At 27.0% G+C, this 13570-nt stretch overlaps 2 protein-coding genes across 3 annotated transcripts in view; one reads left to right on the top strand and one right to left on the bottom strand.

Annotated features, from left to right (window-relative positions):
* LOC127284532 (choline O-acetyltransferase) overlaps nucleotides 1-1089 on the top strand; it is a 44474-nt gene extending 43385 nt beyond the window's left edge. Inside the window, exons 11-12 of the mRNA XM_051310006.1 lie at nucleotides 607-807; nucleotides 883-1089. Coding sequence (XP_051165963.1) covers nucleotides 607-807; nucleotides 883-1089 — 408 coding nt within the window. The remainder of the gene's footprint in view (nucleotides 1-606; nucleotides 808-882) is intronic.
* Nucleotides 1090-3107: 2018 nt separating this feature from the next.
* On the bottom strand, nucleotides 3108-12689 carry LOC127284652 (mitogen-activated protein kinase kinase kinase 4). 2 transcript variants are annotated; one of them, XM_051310201.1, is made up of 18 exons: nucleotides 12484-12689; nucleotides 11637-11771; nucleotides 11292-11562; nucleotides 10955-11143; nucleotides 10661-10860; nucleotides 10267-10566; nucleotides 10013-10120; nucleotides 9643-9897; nucleotides 9342-9563; nucleotides 8821-9237; nucleotides 8612-8719; nucleotides 8380-8539; nucleotides 7843-8305; nucleotides 7318-7665; nucleotides 7019-7206; nucleotides 6711-6879; nucleotides 6324-6598; nucleotides 3108-6067 (listed from the first exon to the last, which is right to left on the bottom strand). In XM_051310201.1, exons 1-18 carry the CDS (start codon nucleotides 12567-12569, stop codon nucleotides 5891-5893), a joined length of 4071 nt encoding a protein of 1356 aa, XP_051166158.1. In that variant the 5' UTR covers nucleotides 12570-12689; the 3' UTR covers nucleotides 3108-5890. The 2 variants fall into 2 exon arrangements, with proteins under 2 accessions (XP_051166158.1, XP_051166160.1); XM_051310203.1 differs by lacking the exon at nucleotides 12484-12689 and adding an exon at nucleotides 12134-12344.
* Between the last annotated feature and the right edge of the window lie 881 nt (nucleotides 12690-13570).

The raw sequence follows: 13570 nt of genomic DNA, 5'->3' as shown, positions 1-13570 counted from the left end.
AAAAAAAAGAAGTGTATACAGTCACTTCCTGGTCACTGTTTGGGAACATTCTCCAGAGACCTTTTTCTCTATATTTTGTTTCTTTTTCTATTCCTCCCCTATCCGTTTTCTCGATTCTTCAGCTTCTTTCCAAGAGATCGTTGTGCTTTCTCAATTACCCCATTTGTTATTTCAGCGGGCTTCATTCTCCATCAGTTTACTCCACATTTCATTTTCCCAAAATAATAACTATGCAGGAAATTACAATTGTAATTCCATTTCAACGAATGCTGCAACATAAAATAAACGTCATTTATTATTTCTTCTTTTGAAAACTAACTTTATTTATGTAATGAGAAAAATTTTCCATTTTGAAAAATATTTCCATTATATGCGAGAATGGAAAATATTTTCATTTCAATGAAATGAATTTCGTTTGGAAAATTCTTCCATAAGGTGTGAAAATAAATTTTCAAATATATTGATTTAAATTTCTGAACGTTAAAATTTATTCTTAAAAATAAAATTAGTTTTCTTCCAAGTGAATTATTAGAATTTGCAACCTTATAAATTTGGTTAATTGAAAAGTAATAATTTTCTCAAGATTTACATTTTTTTGTATCTTAGGAGCAAAAAATTAGAGAATTATTCGATTTGGCTGTGCAACGACAAGCAAAAGAGATAGCGGACAATATTCATGGTCTTGGAATAGATAATCATTTAATGGGTCTACGATATGCAGCCATTGAAGCTGGAGAAGAAGTTCCAGAGATTTTTATGGATGATGTCTATAAAAAAATCAATCATTTTGCTCTATCAACATCGCAGGTGAGTTTTCATTATTTTTTTTTTCAGAAAAATAATATTTTTTTATTGCAAATAAATTGAAAAATAAAAATTTAGATAACAACGAAAAATGATGTGATTGCGGGATATGGACCAGTGGTTCCGGATGGTTATGGCTGTGGTTATAATTTGCGCAAAAACGGATTTATATTTTCCATCTCAGCTTTTCACAGCGATGGAAGAACGAATGCTTTAAGATTTGCACAAGTTCTCGAACGTAGCATGCAGGACATGGCTTCAATGTTGAAAAATACTTCACAATAGTTCTCAAATTATTTATAAAAAAAAAAAGAAGAAAAAAATATGACCAGACCAAGTCTGTATTAAAGGAAAGAAAGGTCCTATCTTACTAAATAAATAAATATATATAAAGAAATAATTTAAATATTAAAGAGAAGAAAAACATAGAAAACAAAAAGTCAATATATTAAATAAAATAATTATATAATGAAACTAAAAACATATCAAGATGAATGATCGATTTTATCAAAATGAAATACACACACATAATATTTCTATTTAGAATATTTTAACTGGGATAATTTAGTTAAAACCGAAATATATTTCTAATGGAACGTTTAAACTCACTTTTTTTTGAAAAATTACTTGGAAATTTTAACCAAATTTGCCTTCTTAAATTTTCCGAAAAAAAAAAATTACCAAAAAATGGATTTTATTGGATTTTTTCTTATTGTATAAGAAAAGTGAGAAACAAGTGAGCACGATAAAACGAAAGTATATAGAATAACGAAGAAGAAAATAATGGTACTATGTGTAATAATATTTACGCTTAAAACTAGAAAATTTTATTGTACAATGAGAATCGAGAACAGCGATATTCAAAATATAATCGACAAGTGATAATTTATTATAAATAGTTTCAGAAGCAATTTGTTTAAGAAAAAACAACAAATATTAATTAAATAAAATTTGTTAATTAATTACATTAAAATTAATAATAATAATAATAATTTAAATTAACTAAGACGTAGTCAATTTAAAACAATTAATAAAAATACGAAAATAGGAATTTATCAACGACAAATGGAATTGAGAATTAATTTTTAATTAATTTGTGAATTGAATATTTTTTTGCAAATAAATAAAAATTATTTTATAAAAAACAAAAGCTTCTGAAAATTAAATAGAGACTCGATATTATATTTTGTTCATCGCTAATTAAGAAAACCGCACTTGTTTTCTGTCTCGTCCTCTCGACGAGAATCAAATCTCATACATTGATCGAACATGTACCTAATAATTACACTTGTTAACAGATGAAAAGTATTTATCAAAATCACGATTAGAGTGAAGAAATTGATTATAAATTATATCATATATAGTATATATGTATAGTATAATAATAAAGCATATCTCTCAACTGGAGAATGCCAATTAATTATCATATATTTATGTGCGTGCACTAATATAGAAAATATTTTAAAAAAAAAGAATAACTATTTGTCATTTCTATTTTCTATGAAAGAAAAATGCATATAACTTATTTTGTTGATGTAATTTGATTTGAAGAGTTTACTGAATTGTTATTAAAGAAAAAAAATATATTAATATTATTATTAGATTAATTAAAAAATACAACAAAAATATTAATTAAAAAATATTGTTTATAAAAATTATTAGTTATGAAAATATTAATCATGAAAATGTTAATTACAAAATAAGTTTAAAAAAATGTTAAACTTTTTGTGAAAATACGTTATGTTTGTTAAATTAATAACTTTTTCGATTGTAAACACAAACAGTGCTTAATTTATAAGAAAAAAAAAAATAATTAAAATAAATAGAATTAAATCAACATAAATCTTTAAAAATTTCAAGAATTTTTTCTTTTTCGTAAACTGAAGAATATTTAAACTTTGTTAAACAAAAGGAACATAATTAAGAATGAATTGTAAATTATTTTGCAATTAATTCTTAATTATTTTCATTTTGTACAAACAATAGATTAATGACTGATGAAATGTAATTTTTTGGAAAATAAGATTTATGTTAATTTATGTATCAACGACGCGACTGAGTCAAATATAGAAAATAAGTAATTGCATGTAGTAGAAAATTTGTAGCATATCAATCGTATTGTAATCGTAGCATATCTAGACTGTTTTCAATGTCTTTCAAATCATAATTCTATCATTGGAGAACTCCAAAAATTTGTGCAATTAATAACAAAATTAATTTATCATTTCATAATTAATTTAATTACATAATCTCCTGATTCATGGTACTTAATTTTATTAATTTATTTTTGAGAATCATAATAATTTTTTTTTCATTTTTACAACAAAATTTAATAAAAGAATATAACTTTCCGAAAATAAAATTTCGACTGTAAAGAAATGAAAAATAAATTAATTTCCTCGCTAAGGGAGAATCTCCAATGATTTTGTGTATCGCAAAAAAAAGTGGCCAGTTGCTCGACTTGGCGCCCGCACAGTAACTCTTGTCCAATTCTTAGGTAGGTCGACGACAGACTTTCTTTCATGTCTAAAAGTCGTCGACGATAGCTATCAATCTATCTATCTATCGCGCTATCCCTCCATAAACTATATAATTTTTAGAAAATAAAAAAATATATTCTCACCGTCATTTGGAGTGAAGTAACAAAATCCTGGAAAAATAACTTGGCAATAATTTTCCTTTTTCTCTATTAAAAGACACGTATTTTCTCGAATTCGACGATTATCATATTACCTAAAAAATTACAATTTATTAAACATACATTTAATTATATCCACACATATAATTAATTAAATCATAAAATTAAATGTAAATTATTAATTAAATACATAAACACAAATGACAAAAATGTTAAAAAGCCGAGAAAAATTAAAAATGTTTTACAATCTAAACATTAGACGAAAACACACACAAAATGTAATTTCACTCCTAATAGCAAGAGATCACTGATCGTACCAAAAAAAACTCAAATCATAGATATTAGAAACCTAGAATTACATCCTGTTATCCTGAAAAGGATTAAGTATATTTATTTCAAATTAACGAATAAACGTTATTATATCGCTACCTATAACTTGCCCTCAATTTAGACTGGAGAAAATAGTGATAGAAATATTAATATTTTACGAAACATTTTCTCCTCTGTTAAGTTTGATTTAGACATTTTTTCAGATGATTATTATAAATACACATATATATCGCACGTTTTTCGTACTGAAAAATTATTTAGAAAATATACGCAGGATGTGCCTCTTCGTTCTTGTTATAAAAAAAAAAACAGAGAAAGAGAAATATTTAATTAAAGAATATGTGTACAGATATATCTCGGAAAAAATGAGCGTGAAAAATTATATAGAAATAAAAGCACAAGACGGGAAAATTTGCAAACTACATACTAACACCAGTAAAAATAATTTTTTTATACACAAAAAAAAAATATTTTCAAATCGTCAAAATCATCTACAATTTGAGCTTCTAGAGAAAGTTTCTAAAAAAAAAAAAAAAATTTCTTATTACGTTTCTAAAAAGAAAATTTTTCACGCTTAATTCTTAAACGCAAACAAAATACCTATTGTATATTAGTTTTAAGAATATAGAAAATAATATAGAGAGTGTCGATTTTAACATATCGCGAGATTTGTGATCGCACTTTTTTTGCGGCCAGGAATAAAAAAAACATATCAGGCGAAAGCCCCCAAAAAACATATTGAAAGTAATCGTAATATTAAGTGATAGAATGCATGCGTGAAAAATGTTTTATGAGTGTAAGTCGCTTCTTCTAGACAAAATTCATTTATAAATAGAGCACTTTAATACGCGAGGTGGATTCAAAAAAAAAAATTTAATATTATATAACAAAACAAAAGCATATGAAAAATATGATGAAGATGCAATAAAAAAATATTTACAAAAAAGAAAAATTTCTACTGCCTCGCATATAAAATCGCTTCGCGTGTATGTAAACGTTGCCTAGTGTAAATTAATGAAGCAAACTTGACTTTCTATTTCTACGGAAAGCATACAAAGTACACGTACAACGTACCTTCGTAAGAAATTTAACTTATAATAAGCTAAATGTATGTTTCGTTGTGCAGAAATAAATTCTGTTACAACATCTATTCGAGTTGTCATTTTTATTCAAAATAGTCATGAGTACATTATTCGTTCGACTTTATTACGAAGAATCAATTTTTTTTTATATATTCCTATTTTTATATTTTATATCCTATACTTTTTATATTCCTATATTTATTTTCTTAAAATATCTATATTTTTTTCATATCTTACATCTATATTCATATTTTTTGACTTTCTATTTTAATTTTTATAACGTCACATATTCCATATTTTATTTATTTATCTTTCTATTTTCTATTTTTGTATTTGGATCAATCCAAGAAACTCAACGAAATCGGTTGCAATCTATTTTTTAAATTCTGAAACTTTGGCTTTTTTTAGAATTGATTTAAAAGTTTCGCAAATTCCAATATTTTTAAATTTTGAAAAACTGATATTTTTTACTATTTCATCTTTCATTGTTTTTAATTGTTTAATTAATGTTTTAATTAATTTTGAATTTAATAATACGCCCTAAAATGTGACATTTTCTGTAAAAATGTTCACCAATAGATTAATTTGAGGAAAACTATTCCATACCAAAGTTTACGAATTTTTTAAATAACTGTATTATAGCGAATGAACCCAATTTCTATGTTTGATCGGCATTTAAAACTAAAATTTCTTAAAACTTTAAACAATAAACATTATACGACAATTATTTTCATTACCTCATAGAGGTTGATCTTAATTTTATCAAATTGCCTATCACTAGCCATTATTTCCATTGAGTATGGAGTTTGCGAAGTAAGTACTATATTTACAATTATATAGAAGAGAAGTGACAGTTTTTCGAAGATACTGAGAAAAATATTCAACTGTCTGATGGAGCAAGATTTTTTTTTTTGAAAAATATGTTCGATGCAAAAACTTGCTCGTTCGCAGATTTTCAAAATTAAAGGCAAATTTGATTTTGAGATTGCATATTAAGGGAGTAATCACAATTAACGAAGTATTTTGTTGTTTTTTTTCACAATCGAGACGATAAATCAGCATTCACGTCATCATAGGCGCGTGCGAAGCTGTGAGAAAGAAGAGAATTGGCAGTTGGTCGTTTTCTCGAATCATGTTGTAAACATTTTTGAATAAAGTCAATTCCTTCCTGAGAAAGATTTTTTGGCGGCGCAGGAGATTCTCCCATACCAACCTATACAGAACCTTAATTTTAATATCACTATCCTCCACCCATAGATTTTTCATACTTAATAACTAGAAATTCGTAACAAAGCGTTACCTTAATTTTTAAAACTGTTTTAAATTTCAATTTGAATTTGTTTAAAATTATTTTTATTTTACTATAATTTACTTTTAAATTTTGAATATTAAAGAGTAAATTTAGTAAATAATTTAGAAAATTGCTTATGAGAGTAGTATTTTTTTTTAGAAAAGAAAATTAATCATACCTTGAACATTATTTGATAATTGGAATCGAATTCTGACCAAGGTCTTCGGCCACTGGACATTTCAACAACGCAGCATCCAACGGACCAAATATCCGCTGCTCTGCCATGTCCACTGCTTTCGTTTTTCATGAAAATTTCCGGTGCCATATAGGCTTGAGTACCAACGAAACCTTGCAATTCACCTGGCATTGTCGTGTGTGCCTTAATTTGAACTGCGCAACCAAAATCTCCCAATTTCAGGCAATTTCCTTCATTTGTTAAAAATATGTTGGCAGCTGTAAAAACAAAAATATCATTTTACTAAAAATGTTGAATAATTTTATTATTTTTCTAATATTTTCTTTTATTTTTGCAATTTTCTTAGTTTTTGTAAAATTATATAAATACTTTTAATATCTCGGTGAACTATTCCATGGGCATGAAGTACAGCAACCGCAAGAAGCATCTGATTTGTATATTTTCGGACTAATGTTTCAGGTAATCCAATTTCACTTCCAGCAACCAAACTTTCGAGGGTGCCTTCCGCGCAAAATTCCATGAATATCAACATTTCCTCCTAAAAAAAAGAATCAGAAATTTAATCCTATTTTATGCTCTTTGATTTATATTTTTTGTATTGTACGAAAAAATATTTGTTTGTTAGTAGCAGCATAACTTTTTTAACTTTTAATAATTTGAAAATTAATAATACTTACCCTGTGAATCTCCAAACCATAATAACGCACCAAATGTTGATGTTGAATCCCTTCGAAAATTTGAAGCTCTTCTACAATCCTTTTAATAGCTCTGTGATCACCAGGTTGAAGTTGAACTTCTTTCATGGCTAAAAGCTCTCCTGTTTGATTGTTAACAACAGTATAAACTTTTCCAAAACGCCCCTGTCCTGTTAAAATTAAATTAAAAAATATTACTTAACTTTCTTTATTAAATATTTTAAATATTATTTTTTAATTTCTTTCAAACTATTTTTTTTCTTTTTTTTTTAAATACAAACCTATTTTAATTCCTCTTTGCCAAGTGAAAGTGACACGTTTAGCTTTAATGTGAATTTTGTCAACACTTTTCCTGTCAGTAATTTGTCCAATTAGCTCGTGACTTTTCAATTTCTCATTTATGAGAACCTCCAATTTATGCACAGCTTGTAGAACCCTTTCTTGTCTTGTAAACGTATTCTCGGAAGTCGTCGGGCTTCCATCAACGGCAGTTTGCGATGACGATTTCTTCATTAAGCCAAAAATTTCCGGAGATTTCAAATAATCTCGAGTTTTTTGATTGAAACTCGATGTCCGATTTCGTCCCTGTGAGGGCGATGATGCACGCGAATGTGATAATTTTTTCATAACTGAGAAACAAAAAAATTCCTTAAATAACTGCAAAGTTTAAAAAATCTTCAAACAAAAAATTTTCTTCATTAAATATTAATTAAATTAAAGTTAATTAAAAAATAAATTGATTTCTAAAATACAGTATTTGATTAAACTAGAGTATTAAAATTATTTTCGAATATAAAGAAAAATACCTTCGCCTTCTGAATTAATTCCCGGTGAGGAAGCACTGCCAATAACGTGAGAAATGCATCGATCCATACACGATTTTAATTCTTCGAATTCATCGTCAGTCAGATGTCTCGTATTTAGTGGTTCACAAACAGTCATTAAATAATCCAAACCCTGATTTGCCCATCTTGGTCGTAAACCTCGCCCACGTTCACATCGATTTCTCACAAAATTCATCCACAAAAAGGCAAAATCAACCAAATCACGAACAAGAAGTTCTCTTTCTTCCGATAAAAATAAACGGCAAAGTTCTTTATGATATTCAAATCCCATTCGATATGCTTGATGTAAAATTTCTCTGACTCTCGTTCGAAATGCCAAAGAATCAACCTCAATAACTTCTATTGGTTCTTTTACTTTATCGATTTTATTTTGAAACTCTTGAATCACCAAAACTATTTGTCCTCTTAAATCTAAGACAGCTTCCTGCAAAAAGTAACATAATAATTTAATAATTTCATTTAAAATTATAATTTTTGTTATTTAATAAAATTACAGACCTTTAGTGAAACGATGCATGATTTTAAATCATCATTAAATTCCGGCCAATTTTCAATTTCACGTCTTACACATTTGGCGAGATTGACAGTTTTTACGACATTATCACGAGCCTTCACGAACATTCCCTGCCATTCACGACCAACTGACATCCAATGAAATCTTAAAATGAAAAATTCATTACTTTAAATAAGAAATCAACAAAATTAAAAATATTCGAAAATAATTTCTCACCTTGTCGACCATTCCTCATCTTCCTTAGACAATTCGATTTCATTCAGTTCTTCAGGTTTCTCAGTTAGAAATTGTACCACTTGTCTTATCATCATTTGAACAATTTCACTAAATAAAAGAAAATTCTATTTAAATATAAAAAATATCTCTAAGAAAAAGTATATAAAAGTTTTGAAAATAAAATACAAAAATTATTGATGAATAATTACCAAAACTTTTTTCCAGCAATGTAATAACCATCAACAATATCAGGAGCGATTGATTTAACAAAATTCCATTCCTCCATGATTAGGTTTTTATGAAAACTATCATGATTCACCATTTCGACCCATTGTTTCAAATAATCGAGATAAACTTCAAAAAATGCTTTTAAACTGGCATCAAATTCATTTAATTCTTGTTGAAAAGATGCATCTCTTTCTTTTTTATCACAAGTCATAGCTACGAGAGAATGTCTTGCAAATCGATCTCGATGAAGACATGCAATTCTAAGACCCTCGCGAAGTTCTCGCATCAATTGACGAACTGATAATGGACTTGGTTGTTCTGGTTTTTGTTCCAGTCTCATTCTCATAAACTCATGAATAACATCCAATGGGACGCGTGATAAAAATAAAAAAGCTGCTCTAAAATAAATTTAAATACATACACATCAAATGATATAATGTTGATTTAGAAACAATTTGCGCGTCAAAAATAAATATTAATTGTTGGAAATATATTAAAATACCTGTAAGAAGGTAAATTTAATTCCATAGCTTCTGGACTCCAAGCTCCAAAACGTCTTAATTCATCATCGCCTTCATATTCTTCAGTTCCACTACTATCGTAGTCTTCTTGATGTTTTTCTAAAGACAGTCTTGCTTTTCGAAGAAGTGTTGTGTGCAGTCTTTCCAAAAAATTTAAACTTTTCCTCAATCCCCTTGTTTTTAAAACATCCTCTATATATTTCCTATTGAAAATAAAAAATTTTTAAATAAAAATCAAATCTTATTTGATAATATAATAATAATTATTAGAATTTTTCATACCTGTAAGCTTGACGATCAAACTCCATTAAGTAAAAATCAAGTCTCTCTAATTTTTCATCTTCCGTGTAACTAAAAGCGGATTCTGATGAAGAAGAATATGTCCTTCCAAACGAGACACCACTGATGGAAGACGAATGTGATGTATTACTATTGTTACTATCAGATGGACTCGTATTATCATCAGTAGCAGGCACTTCAAATCGAACCAATGATGGACGTTGCTCCATCGAATGATCACTATTCGTATTGTGCGATCTAAAAATGTAAAAACCACTGTGTTGTATACTCAAACGAAGATTAATTTCTAAATTTAATTTACACAAAAAACTATATTAAAAAAAGAGAAAAGTAAAAAAAAGAGTAATCATACCCGAAACCGCTGTCAGTATTATCGTCATGTTTCTTTTTCGTGTGTAACAACATCAATAATTTTCCCAATATTAATAATTTGAGTCGATGTTGACGAGTCATATTGTACCTTTAGTAAAATTTAATTAATCAATTAATCCACATTATCAAAATTTATCTACATAAAAATTCAATCTAATAAAATTCGATTTACTAAAAAGTTACGATTAATAATTTTTAGTTTCTAATATTCAAAAACATTATTTTCATACATACCAGAGACACATGGCTTTTACTCTGCCAGTAAATTCGAGACTTTTACTGAGTGGATATTGACTTGCAAAAGCTTGCGACGATGGAAAAAGTGTTTCCGCAGCCTCAAGTCGCGCAAGTAATACTTCAACTTGTTTCAAAGCGTCGATTTGAGTTCGAACACAAGCTCGGCAATACATAGAGAGACATCCAGAACAAACGGTGTACTCGATATTGTTGGGTGTAGTTAAAAATTTACAGGATTCCTCATCGTTTGTTGAAGCTGATCCACAGGTATTATTGATATTCTCGACTATACAATATCTGTTAAAATACAAAATTTTACATTAATCCGAAAATTTTCTCTTTTTTTAATTAATGAAAAAAATAATTCAGTAAATTAAAAATTATCTCTCACCGATATTCGAGTATTTCCCTAAGTAATGGACCAACAGCTTCTCGTTGTTTACAAAGAAATTCATCTTGAGCCATGGGACTTCGATCTGCTTTATTAGCTTGTAATTCAAGCCAAATTAAATCTTTCAATTCGTTTTGCCATCTCGTTTCTTCTCTACTCATTTGACGATGGCAATTGTTTCGTTCTTTGTCCGAACTTCCCTAAAAAAAGAATTAGAGCAAGCAAATATTAAATTAATAATATTAATATTAAATAACTAAGGAACAAAAATAAAATTAAATAATAGATTCGTACGAGTTTTATCAGAAATGAAAAAGTGTCATGAAACAATTCTCTCTCCTTGAGACTTTGGGTCCGAGGAGAATGAAGAGCCGGTTCGGTTTCAGTGATGCTTAGAAGTTCCTTGTCCTGAGATTCATTAAACTTCTCCTCTACATCAACTGGTTTCGAACACAGACTTCGAAATCTATTTCGAGTCTCAATCTGTAATAGATAATTATTTTGAATTAAAGCCAAGATTTGATTTGAACGAAAGAAAGGTCATTATACCATTTTCTAAATTAAAATTATATATTAATCTTTAATTGTTTATTTAATATTTATAGTCTTAATTATTAAATTAAAATATTACTTTAATATTATTAGGAGTAGGAGGCATTGCTTCATCGTTTCTGTCAAGTTGTGCAGCTGCAATATCAAGTTTTAAATCTTTATCAAATCCTCGAAGTAATTTTAGACATCTTTTAACTTTTCGACATCCTTCTTTAGCTAATTCCTTTTTTGTTTCATTATCGCGAACAATGTCGGCCTTATCACACATTTCATTGAAAATCATTGCATCCAAACTACTCTGTTGACTTGAATTTAATTTACTCTGTATAACCTTTTCGCATTTAGCGAGACTGAAAAATAATTTTTTAATTATTTATTGTAAATAGAAAAGTTTTTAAATAATTTTTTTTATGTAAATACACACATTCTACATTCACGATGCTTTTTACGATTATGTCTTTTTGAATGACGTGATTTTCCATTATCCTTTTGATCAGCATCGTCTGTCATGTTCTCTGACAAGTTTGTTGTTTCAACAGAAGGATCACATGTGTTTTGACTGAAAATAAATTCATTCTCGTGTTATTTCCGATCTTCAAAAATAGTTATATTATCTACAATATTGCAATCAAAAATTTATTTCATATAATTAATATCACAATATCATCATAATTGTAATAATTTAATAAATATAATTCATTTTCCTTATGTAATTTAAAAACTATAAAATATGTATAATAATTAAATTTTAGTTTTCAAACTAACTAACCTACAATAAAAAATACTTTTATAGGTTAGTTGAATTTACAAGTAGCAATTGTATATTCAATAAATAAAAAAAGACAAACTGCAAAAACAATGAAAAACAAAACATGATAATGATGTAGTGATAATGACTTGCGAATAGAATTCGTACTTTACCTTAAATCAATAAACTTTGCTAACTGTGCATTTATCATACGTTTCATTGTTTATAAATAGTACGTTAACTTATAATTTGCAAAAATAAATCAATCACTTGGTACACTTTTATGGAATTTACAAAATTTAACTGTAAATTCGTTGTCAGGAACACTACATGTATAAACTATATGTGCCGGGATACTGTGTTTAGGTTAGGAACATTCTTGGAATATTTTCAAGGAGATTTGCATATAAATCAGAATGTAAATAACACTAATGAGAAGTAAATACCGCGTTTTTTAAGAACAATAAATTTCAAAGTTTGTTACATCATTCTGAAATTTAAAAAAAAAATTGAAAATATTTACCTGTTGTAGAAATTATACTTCTGTAAGTTATTCTTCTTTAGAATAATATTTTCCTCGTCTTTTGAGTTGTTACAATTGATTGACATTTCCTATTTATAATTACATATTTATTCGCGCACAAAAATAATTATTTGTTTTCACTGCATACGTTGCACACCTTTACGTCACTTTCTTTGCCAGTTTTTTCCCCAACTATAATATTTCATTTTCTAATATTGGCAACCCTGTATTTAGGAGTTTGAATTTCAAAGTCACGTGATGCCTCTCTATTTTTTCTATTTATATAAATATTTCTTCTTATTTCATTATTATATCTGAAAAGCGATATTAAAAAATTTATTTTAGAATTCATAATAATGAATAAACATCATTTAATTCAAGCTATAACCTTAAATTTTTGTATTTTAAAAGAAAATGAAATATGTTTCGGATTTAAAAGTATGAATTTCATTGGACGAATAGGGAAATATTTGTCCAATGAAATAGGGGCATTTATTCCTGAATATTTAAAATTTTACCGCCATTAGTTCTTTCAAAATACAAAAAACGTAACAGATACTAAATTAAAATGTAGTATTTAATTAATATTAAAACAATAATATCTCAATATTAGTTGAATTATAATTCAGCTAATATTGAATATTATTGTTCTAATCATTTTAAATATACATAAAAGCACACTGACCTTAATTTGCGATTATTCTTTCACGGGGAAAAAAAATTACATACAACATTCACTCATTTTACGTGCGTCACTTTCAATTTTTATCATCGTAGAAAATCTGTAAAATATAGAAAGTAAATAATACATTATTATACTAAATTACATAATGCTTTTAAACATTTATTGATTAGTATTTTATTATATATATTAATATAGTCAATATTTTTATCTTTTATATGAATATATATAAGTAATACTGAGCATAAATTATAAATAATATTTATATTATAATAAAAATAATAATATAAATATTATTACAACAAATAATAACACCTCATGTTCTCTGCTGGAAGTTTTAAACTAATTATTCAAGAATTGAAAAAACAAAATAATATTTAATAAATTTATTATTAATTATTTTAA

Source organism: Leptopilina boulardi, unplaced genomic scaffold (genome assembly GCF_019393585.1).
Source record: "Leptopilina boulardi isolate dan_hultmark-lab unplaced genomic scaffold, ZJU_Lbou_2.1 LbouV2_325, whole genome shotgun sequence".
Classification (NCBI taxonomy): domain Eukaryota; kingdom Metazoa; phylum Arthropoda; class Insecta; order Hymenoptera; family Figitidae; genus Leptopilina; species Leptopilina boulardi.
The sequence above is the reverse complement of the archived record's forward strand: the minus strand, read 5'-3'. Positions and strand labels throughout refer to the sequence as shown.

Coding starts and splice junctions, on each gene's coding strand:
- LOC127284652 (XM_051310201.1), bottom strand. CDS start 12,569: ATGTCAATCAATTGTAACAACTCAAAAGACGAGGAAAATATTATTCTA. Junction 8,306..8,379: donor CATGCATCGTTTCACTAAAG/GTCTGTAATTTT, acceptor TACTTTTTGCAG/GAAGCTGTCTTAGATTTAAG. Junction 6,599..6,710: donor AGTTCACCGAGATATTAAAA/GTATTTATATAA, acceptor TTGTTTTTACAG/CTGCCAACATATTTTTAACA.